Genomic DNA, 10554 nt, shown 5'->3' on the forward strand with positions numbered 1-10554 from the left:
AGTGTTTCTCACCAATTTCCTACCCGAAAACAGTCTGGCCATTCCCTCGCCCGACAACTACGGGCGCAGGTTCAGAGCCTATTCGCACGCGTCCATTCAGTGGCTGGAGTGGGTAGCTCACTCTCAGAAAATTCCCGTTCAACACGCTCTCACAACCGGTGGGGAGAAAAAAATAGGCCCGTACTTTGTCGACGGATACGCGCTGATTAACGGGGAAAAGTGGGTGTGGGAATTTCTGGGATGCTTTTATCACGGCTGTCCAAAATGCTACAGGCCTGAGGAAATCTGCCCTTTGACCCGCGCTCCTTACGGGGACCTGCACGCCTCTGCCGAGGTGAGGCTCCGGGAGCTGAGAAACGTTTACAGAGTCCGCACGGTCACTCTGTGGGAGCACGAATGGAACAAGATGAAAAAATCGAACGAGGAGGTTATAAATTTTATGCGGAGCTACGAAGTCCCGGAACCTCTGTCTCCTCGCTCGGGACTTTACGGAGGCCGCACTTCGGCCTTGAGGCTGCGTTACAGCGCCTCGCCAGGAGAAAATGTGTATTACGTAGACGTCACATCCCTGTACCCTTACGTCAACGCCAAGCGCGCTTACCCTCTGCATCACCCCCAAATCATCAGAGAGAATTTTGCAGACCCTCGCAGTTATTTCGGGCTGATCAGAGCCACCGTTTACCCGCCGCGCGGGCTCTATTTCCCCGTTCTACCGTACAAAACCCCCGGAGGTAAATTAATATTCTCCCTCTGTCGCACCTGCGCCGAGACTAATCAACAAAGCGGTCCGTGCCTTCACGACGACGAGGCCAGAGCTCTCACCGGGGTCTGGGTCACCGTCGAGTTTAACAAAGCCTTAGAATTAGGTTACAGAGTGGCTAAAATCACAGAGGTCTGGCACTTTGATAGTCGCAGCAGCGATATTTTCGCCGGTTATATTAACACTTTTCTCAAAGGCAAACAGGAAGCCTCCGGTTATCCTCCGGAAGCTCGCGACGAGGATGAGAGGAACAAATACGTGGAAGAGTACCACAGGCATCAGGGCATACGTTTAGACCCGTCAAAAATAGAGGTGAATCCGGCCAAAAGACAAGTTTCGAAATTGTGTCTCAACAGTTTCTGGGGAAAGTTTGCTCAGAGAACCAACCTGACTCAGACCACTCTGGTCAGAAAGCCGAGTCAGTTTTTTAACTACGTCTTTTCAGGACAGTACGTCTTTAAACACGTCTCTTTTTTAAAGACCAAAAAACAGGAAGTGGCTTTAATTCAGTGGAGCTATAACGAGCGGTGCGTGATACCTCCCGGCGCTACCAATAACGTTTTCATCGCCGCTTTCACCACAGCCTACGCCCGTCTAAAACTCTACGAGTATTTAGAAAAATTGCAGCGCAGCGTTCTGTACACCGACACCGACTCTCTGATCTACGTAGTGAAAGAGGGGGAGGAACCTTTAGAGCTGGGCAACTATCTAGGGGATCTCACGGACGAATTAGACGGGGACACCATCCAGGAATTTGTCTCCGCGGGTCCAAAGAGTTACGCCTACCGTACCAGAAACAAAAAGAAACTGGTGGTAAAAATGAAAGGAATAACGCAGACGAGAGAATGTTGCGAACGTGTCAATTTCGACAGTATGAGCGGGTTGGTGGAAAGTTACCTTTCTGGTATGAAAGAGGCGGAGCTCGAGACCCCTCAGAACGGTATTCAGAGGGATAAGAGAGGCTTTGTGCTCAAAAACAGAACATTTCAGAAAAAGTTTCGCGTGGTTTACGACAAGAGACGTCTCTTTCCAGACGGCACAACTCTGCCTTTCGGGTACTAGTGTTTTTGTTTTAGTTTTCTTCTAAAAAAAAAAAAAAAAAATGGAGGAAACTGATTTTGATCACAGACTGAAAGTGCCTTTTTCCTGTCTAGTTGTGGGTCCTAGCGGGTGTGGGAAAACTCATTTTGTAAAGTGTGTTTTGGAAAACTGAACGCGTCATGGATACTGTGCCCGCGAATATTGTGTGGATTTATACTTCTTTTCAACCCATGTACGAGGAGCTTTCAAAGACCAATAAAAACATTAAATTTGTCGAGGGGTTGCCTGATTCTTTTGAAGATTTCCGAGACGTTCTGGTGGTGCTGGATGACGTCATCTTTCAGGCCTCGGATCACCAGGAAGTGGTTAAAATTTTCACTCAATACCGCCACCATAAAAACGTCTCGGTCATGATGCTGACCCAGAATGTTTTCCATCAGGGTAAATACAGCCGCACCATCAGCTTAAACTCCAATTATATGGTGTTGTTTAAAAACCCCAGAGACAAGCTGCAGATTGAGATTTTGGCCCGTCAGATTTTCCCTTCGCAAAAAACATTTTTCTCAGACAGTTTCAAAGACGCCACCGAGGAGCCCCACGGGTATTTAATCCTCGATCTCACTCCCTCGTGCCCAGAACGCTACAGAGTGCGCGCCGGTCTGCTTCCGGGGCAGTACCCCGTCATTTACCTGCCTAAACCCAAGTAGCCATGTCTCAGCGTATAAAAAGAAACGCAGTCTTACTGCAAGCTCTGTACCACGCGTCGCCGCAGAAACGCAAAGACATTCTCGCTCACAGCTCCCCGGATTTCCTCCAGGCGCTGTGCGAGATAGCTTTAAATCTTTTAAGGGGAAACATACCTCTTTCCGCTCCTCAATACCAAAAACTGAAACGCCAGAAAAAGATCATCAGGCTGCTGGCCGACAAGAAAACGAGTTTAAACCGTAAACGTCAAGTTTTAAAGAAACAAACGGGCGGGTTTCTTTTCCCTCTGTTGTCCGCAGCCGTACCCATTCTGGGGAACCTGCTGGGAGGAATATTTCAAAAACGCTGAGATGTTTAAAAAAATGATTCTCGTTCCCTCTCACGAGTTGAAAAAACTGACCCGACCCACCGAGCCTACCGTCAGAGAAACTGCCAAAGACGATTTGGACGAAAAGATGAAAGCCATACTGGAGGATCCGCGGCTAAATTCGTATGAAAAAATCAAAAGATACGAGTCTCTGCTGCGGAGATATCTCACACTCTCTAAACAGGACCGGGACGAGGAGAGTAGGGTGACTTTCCACCTCCCGCCCGAGGAGGCGCAGCAGCAGGTGCATCAGCAGGTGCAGCAACAAGTGCAGCAGCAGGTGCAGCGGCCCAGAGAGGAGGATGATGAAATGATGGAAGAAGTATTAAAATCCTTACCCCCTCGAGATCGCAAAAACGCCCGCTACATTATGCAGAAATTAGCTGAGGGTGGAGGAGGATGGACAAAGAGGGGTGAATTTGTTTACAAGGGGGATGCGGTGCGGGGTTCGCACATGATCGATCTATTTAAAAACCTCTCCCTCTCTTTTAAAAGTAAAAACCAAACGCGACCGAAAGGATGGAACGCGTTTTTAACTACTTTGGTCGAAACAAACATACCCTCATCCTCAATACATAACCGTAGAGCTCGCGACCAGTATGCGCGTCTTAAATCTGTGGAGGAGGAGGAGGGAGGACAGACACCTGCGCGAAGGGGGAGAAAACCTTCTCGGGTCAAAATAACGCTTTCCCCGACCTGGACCTCTATGTAAAATCAAATGTTTTTTGTTTACAAATGAAATAAAAAACGCTGCAACAAACTTTTTTTTTGTTTACGTTTCTTTATTCGATACACACATCTTTAAACTTTTGTAAGGAGCACGCCCCGTGATGACCTCTGCGAGAGCGAGCGGGGCAGCGTCCTTTCAGAAAGTCAGACACCATGTCATCATTTTTAAACACATCGTTATAGTACAGAGAAAGTATTTTACCGACGGATAACCCCTGAGCCTTGTGACATAGATAAAAAATGCAATGTTGCCCGCAAACGACAGACATAGGGTGCTGAAGTTGACGATCGTGATAGAGTATTTTGTCAGAGCGGCCTTCCAGAAACTCTGAGATGACCGAGGGATAGTGAGCAAAGTCGGGAGGGAATCCGTAAGAGTCAAAAAAAGTGGAGGAACCGTCCCTTTCCAGAGTTAGAGCCAGCCAGTGTTCTCCCCTCAAGTGCGAGGGGTGAGTGTTTACTATAAAGTAGGCGGGGGGTTTAAAGTCGCGCCTCAAAAAGGCCAGCTGGTCCGAGGCCCAAACCCCGCAGAAAACGTCTCCCAAGGCGCGATGTAGAATGTGCTCCAGCTGAAGGTTATCCATGTATATATTTTTTTAGTAATAATCCACCAGCACCTGTCTTTTAGAGTCAATCTCCAAAATTGAGTCGTAGCAGGCGTACACTATGAGAGTGGTGGTCTGAGGCAGAGGAACTCTGAATCTCATCTCCAGCCTCAAATTCCCGTTGGAGACGGGAGACAGGGCGTCAGCATCCTCGCTGGGTTCCAGATTAAAGGCAAAAAGGGCGTACCCTTCATTAAATTCCCGGCGGTCGATGCTCAGAGGTAAATCTTTGAGGTGTCTCCCCGTGGCGGAAAACATGTGATAAAACTCCCTGACCGAATTTCCGCGGTCAAACTGTGGCTGGAAAGCTTTGGCGGGCACCTGCCTGCCGTCCTGACACAACGCCAGATACTCCACATCGTTGTGTCTAAAGTTGAAAGGCGACAGATCCCTCCTCCCGGTAAAGGCGTCGTGATGAACCATGCCCAGGACCACGTATTTGGGCATGGCTCCCAGAAAGAGATTCTCTTGGTTGCAGATCCTGGAATTTTCAGGGATGGAGTAGGTTTTCACAGAAACGCGCGAAAGAGGATAGAGGGCGTTTCCTTTCATCAGGGCCGCGGCGTGCCCCAGCCTGACGGCCGGCGAGACCGTGACCTTTTTAACAAACAGAGAGGCCGAAGTTATTTTCAGGGCAAACTGCGAATCCCGAGTTCCCATCAGACTGAAGGCATCGCTGTTGCGTATCAATTTAATTCTCAAATCCACAGAGTTCAGCAGGAGCCTCTCGCAGAAGAAAATATCAGCGTGGAGGGAACCCAGCAGGTCCACTTCTCGCGACTCGGCCGTGAAAACGGCTCTCTGTTTTATCCCTTTGTTCGGCCCGTTGCTTATAACTATAGAATCCATGTCTCCGGCAGTGTCTTTGTAAAACAGACCGGCGCTGAATTGACTCTTTAGAGTGTCTTCTGAAAAGTTGAGCAGCGTCTCAATCATGGCCCTGTAAGGATGGGTGGCGCTGGACTGCGAAATCAATCGATCCCCCAGAATAACGTCGCACTGACTGAAAATTGTGTTGAGAGGATAATTGATGAGGGCTACCCCTGCATCGGGTGGGATGTTGCTCCCATCCTTTTCCGTAATTTTCACTCTCAGATGGAGCATGGTGTCGTTCAGATCGAGATACTTTTCCCCGTCTCCGGGGATGAAAAATTCAATGGGTGAGTTGTCGTTCAAAGCAGAGAGGGGCTGACATTCTTGATATTTTTTATCCTCTATGGATAGCTGGGTCATGGGAGCCGAAAATAGATCCAGTTCGGCAAGGGTGCATTCGGCAGATTTCTTGTGTAAGAGAGACATTTTTTTATTTATTTATTTTCTTCTAAAATATGTCCGAGCTCCTCTGGGGCTTCCTTCTCTTCCCACTGCCAGCCTTAACTGATTTACTTTTTACTCCGACGCTTTTATTTTTAATCCGCTCGCCCGGAGGGCGTTTCCTCTTCCTGCGGGAGAGGACCATCATACCCCCCGCCCCCTCCTGGCGAGGCTCTGTCAGCTTACCCATCACTCTTTTCACAGCGTCTGTAGCGATATTGGTTGCGGCCGTTTTCAGGTGAGGTTTAGCTACGGCGAACCCGGATTTGAAGAGAGGAGACACGAAACGAAACAGTCTGGAGAAGATGGATCCTATCCCTCTGCCGTACATCACGGGCGCTCCGTAAAAACCCGGAAGGGAACCTCCCACCTGCCCCTCATAATACCTCACAAAACGGTGGGGGTCCTGCGGGAGACGCGCCGCCATTCTCAAGCCGGTTTAAAGTGCAGCTTGACTATCGTTTTCCCGTAAACAAAATCCACGAATCTGTCGCGGTCCGTTTTAATTTCTACGCGTATGGTTTTAATGTATTTTTTAGATACGCGCAAGTAATGGACCGTATTATGTCTGATGCTGATCACGTCTCCGTAATCGCCTTTCACCTTAAGGACGCTGAGCAACGGTGAGTAACTGTCACCGACCGGCTGGTACTGAACGATGTCGGTGTAGAGAAACAGGTTATATACGCCCGCGTTCATATCGCACGGATACCGAGTAGAGCGCTTCGACAGAGTCCACCACTCGTTCGTTTTCAATCCCAGCATGTAAGCCAGAGGAGGGAAGACCTTTATTTTATGGCTCCCGACTCCTTTGACATCCAGACGTTTGGTGATGTTGTTGAATGAAGCCTCGAAGGACGGGTCGTACTTTTGGATCGCCGGCACCAGGTGATCCAATAGATCTTTAACGCGTCCGTAATGACCTCCCCTGCCGAATTTTAAAATCACCAGGGGCTGATCTTCCTCCGTCGTCCGCATCAGCTCCAAGTAGGAGGCGTCCGGCGGTAGATTGTACCATGTGCGCGGATAAATGAATTCGCATAAGCCCACGCTCCATTCTCCGGTCAGCTCGAGGGGTTTGGCCAGATCCACTGTGTAGCAGCCGCTGGTGTTATCTTTAAATAAGCCCTTGCTGGCGTTGGAAGGCAGGGTCACGTAAAACCCTTCGGACTCCATGATGAATTTTAAAAAATGAGCCGAATGATGCGAGGGGTCTCTTTTTTTATACGCCTACCACTTCCGAGGCTTTCACCCAGCTGTTGAATTTATCCGGCCAGTTTTTCCACTTGACAAAAACCTGTTTTTCCCCTCTGACTGTGCGCCGCTTTAAAATCTTCTCCACATGAAACGCTTTGTCCTCGGTCAGTTTCACTTTCTGCAGCTCGGGCTCATAAAACGACCCTTCGATGGGCTCGCCGTCATAATCTTGTAGCTTATACACGGGTGGCGATCGGTGAAGGACCCTGATCACAGTAAAGATTTCATCCGTGAAACTCTGTTCGTATTTTTTATCAAATACTCCTCTCAATTTGGATATCCTCACCAGATCCGCCCTCTTAAATTTCAACTTTATTTTAGGACGGGCGGGTGTCTTTCCATACAAGTTGCGAAACACCTGATCCGCGTTCTCGGGGCGCACCTCGGCAGGTGCCATTTTAATGCTGCTGTGATAACTGCAGTTATATCCTTCTAACAGGTCGGGCAACACCTCCAGATAGCGTCTGGTATTGTGCGCGGTGAAATATCTCCACATCCTCGTTTTCAGGGTGCGGTTAAATCTCTCCACCACCGAGGCCTTTAGGTCGCTGGCGGTAGCAAAATGGGAGATGCTGTGATTTTTCATCAGAGCTTGAAAACTCTTGTTGAAAAACTCTTTTCCCGCATCGGTCTGTAAATTTTCCGGTATTTCACTCTCTCTCAACACAGATTCGAAAGCTTCAGTCACTTCCGAACCCGTCTTCCTTTTCAGGGGGCGGGCGTAAGCCTTTTTTGAAAATACGTCTATGACGGTTAATAAATAATTGAATCCGTCGTTGTATTCAGACAGCTGTCTCATGTCGCACAGGTCGGCCTGAAGCTGCTTCAGGGGTTTGGTCACAAACACTCTATTTCTCTTAAATCTTACTCGCGCCGGCTTATGTAGAGTATAGGCGTCCTGCTCGGATAAAAAATTCTGCACCTTGCGGATATCAACTTTTTTACCAGTTTCATCTTCTAAAGCACGTCGGAGTCTATTTACTCCTCCGAAACTACCTGGGTGATGCGGGTCGTAATACACTTTTTTCATCTCACTTTTCTCGGCCATCTCGTCTTCTGATAAAAAGCTCGTCTGCGTTATAACGTCGCAGGAGTCGGCTTTTATTATTTTATTCAAAAACCAGAGATGAATGTTTTTTATTATTATTTTTTTCGAAACCAGAGGGCTTAATGTGCAGAAAACAGGAATACATTATTCAAAAACCAGAGATGAATGCTTTTTAAATATTTTTTATTCAAAACCAGAGGGTTTAACATGCAAAAAACAGGAATACATTTTTATTCAAAAACCCTGAGATAAAACACACTTATAGAATACAAACAGGAATACAAGTAAGTTACAAAAAAAAAAACAGGAATACATTTTTATTCAAAACCCTGAGATAAAACACACTTATAGAATACAAAAACTCTTTCTTTTTTTAAAAACATGAGGTAAACATGTTAAAAGGTTACAAACAAACAGGATACTTTTTTTTTTTTTTAAAGCATACACGATTAAAAAATGAGGTAGGATTTTAAAAAACAGAATACATGATTAAAAAACGAGGTAGGATTTTGTTTTTTTGTTTTTTAAAAAGAAACAGAATACACTTTTATTCAAAACCCTGAGATAAAACACAGTTATAGAGTCAAACGGTTACAAAAACTCTTTTTTTCTTTTTTTAAAAACATGAGGTAAACATGTTAAAAGGTTACAAACAAACAGGATACTTTTTTTAAAGCATACACGATTAAAAAATGAGGTAGGATTTTAAAAAACAGAATACACGATTAAAAAATGAGGTAGGATTTTAAAAAAACAGAATACATGATTAAAATAAAGCAGAATTAAAAAACGAGGTAGTTTTTTGTTTTTTTGTTTTTTAAAAAGAAACAGAATACATGATTTAAAAAACAAGGTTAAATATAGGAAGCATGCAGGATAAGAATCAGCAACCTTTGTAAAACTCCGTAACCAAACGGAGTTCCCCGATTTTAACCACGTCTTGCCCCACCAAATTGTCATAAGCGTCTGTGATGGCGTCAAAGACTTTCCTCACCGATTTCAGCTCATGAAGCAGAGTCTCCGCAACCATCCCAACTTTAACGTCCTCAGTCTTGATGTTGCGGGCAATCAGCAGACGTTGAATGGAAGGGACAAAGCGAGGAGTGAGCAGTTTCTTTCTGATGTTATAATAGTTGTCGGAATAAAAATCATCCTCCAGAATTTGCAGGCACTCGTGTTGTCTCTGGCTGGGATGGTCTATCTTACAGCCATTACATTCGTCGGTGCGATGCTTGTTTATCACCAAGTTGACCAGATGATACACAGCCGTTTTCACAGTGTCGATGAATAAAGAAGACGCCCAGCCGTCCATCTCGTCGGTATGCTGCTGCCGCTGCCGCCTCTGGCGCTTCAGAGGCCCGTAGTAGCCGGGAGTGTCGGGTACCAGCTCGCCCTCGTCAGAAAAACAATCGGTGGAGCTGGTCTCCTCATCGCGAAGCAGGGGTGCAGAGTCCATCTCTCTCTCTGAGCTAAAAAAGGCTTTTTGATCGGACTTTTAAAACAGAAGGAAGGGGGGCGTGGTCCGGGAGGGGCGGGGATTTTCAGAAGCTGAGACATTTCCTTACTCCTACAGCATCCCTCCAGCAGCGGCAAGTTTGAAAAAGAATTGTAATATCCTTCCTCACTTGCAGCATTCTTACGACCCACTCTTTGGCTGGTATAACCATCATGCTGCGAAATAATCCGCAGTCGGGGTTGAATTTCTCCATGACAAAAATGTCAGGCGCATCAGATTCGTCAGTTGAGCGCAGGCTGGCTCTCATTCTCCATCTCCCCGTGGCTGTGGTTCCTGAAGACCAGACGGTTGACAAGATTGTTTTAGTCTTGATCAGTTGCTCATCATTGAAGCGTATGCCTCCGTTCCGCGGCGGGGGAGGGGGAATAGCTTCTATTTCTTCTTCCGTAGCTTTTTCTGGAGCCGGGGGAATGTTTTCTTTATTCTCAGCGGCTGCTTTCTCCTCTTTTATTTCTGGAGCTGGGGGAATGTTTTCTTTATTCTCAGGAGCTGCTTTCTCCTCTTTTATTTCTGGAGCTGGGGGCTCATCATCTTCTTCTTCTTCTTCTGTAACTGTGTAGAGAGGATGATCATCATCATCAGCTGATTCAACAGCTGATTCATCAGGGGAGGAAACATCCTCTACAGAGGGGGTCTTTTCTTTATCCTCGTCATTCTCAACAGCAGGGTCAGTATCCTCTTTTTCATCAGAGGAGACAGAAGGAGGGGAAGGAGGATCTTTTTCATCATCAGCAGCATCATGCTCTTCTTCATCATTGAAGCCGAAAGGAGAAGGAGGAGGAGGGGGAGGAGAATCTACCTCTCTCCGGGGTCTTTTAGCGGCAACATCTTCCTCTTCAGGAATGGGAAAATCCTCATTTGCCTCTCCGATAGCCATCGCAACCAGCAGCTTCAGCACGGCCCAGTCATTGGGAGTCAGCTTCACAATGCTGCTCGATTCCGTCAAGCTTTCTCCTTCGTTCAACTGATAAAACCAGAGCTCCCCTGATTCATATTTGAATATGTAGCCCCACTTTCCACAACCCTCAGCAGGCAGAGGCCATTCTCCTCGCAAGTTTCTCGGTGCTGGAATTTGGCTGCGGAACATGAAGACGCTCTTACTTCTTCCTTCTTTCCGCGGAGTGGCGGTTGCTTCGGGTCTGGTACTGTAGACAGAGACAGGCGTATCGCTGATAATCGACGAGGCCCACTCGCTGCTGCTGCCGCCCATGC

At 47.0% G+C, this 10554-nt stretch overlaps 1 protein-coding gene across 1 annotated transcript; it reads right to left on the reverse strand.

Moving 5' to 3' along the window:
• Nucleotides 1-4198: 4198 nt before the first annotated feature.
• On the reverse strand, nucleotides 4199-5440 carry LOC146569339 (uncharacterized protein F54H12.2-like). The gene has a single exon (XM_085281360.1). The coding sequence runs from the start codon at nucleotides 5438-5440 to the stop codon at nucleotides 4199-4201; it is 1242 nt and encodes a 413-aa protein (XP_085137486.1).
• Between the last annotated feature and the right edge of the window lie 5114 nt (nucleotides 5441-10554).

The sequence above is a fragment of the Mchenga conophoros genome, linkage group LG7, assembly GCF_057382185.1.
Source record: "Mchenga conophoros isolate Kocher_MC1m ecotype Shallow Benthic linkage group LG7, M_conophoros_male_GT1.1, whole genome shotgun sequence".
Lineage (NCBI taxonomy): Eukaryota > Metazoa > Chordata > Actinopteri > Cichliformes > Cichlidae > Mchenga > Mchenga conophoros.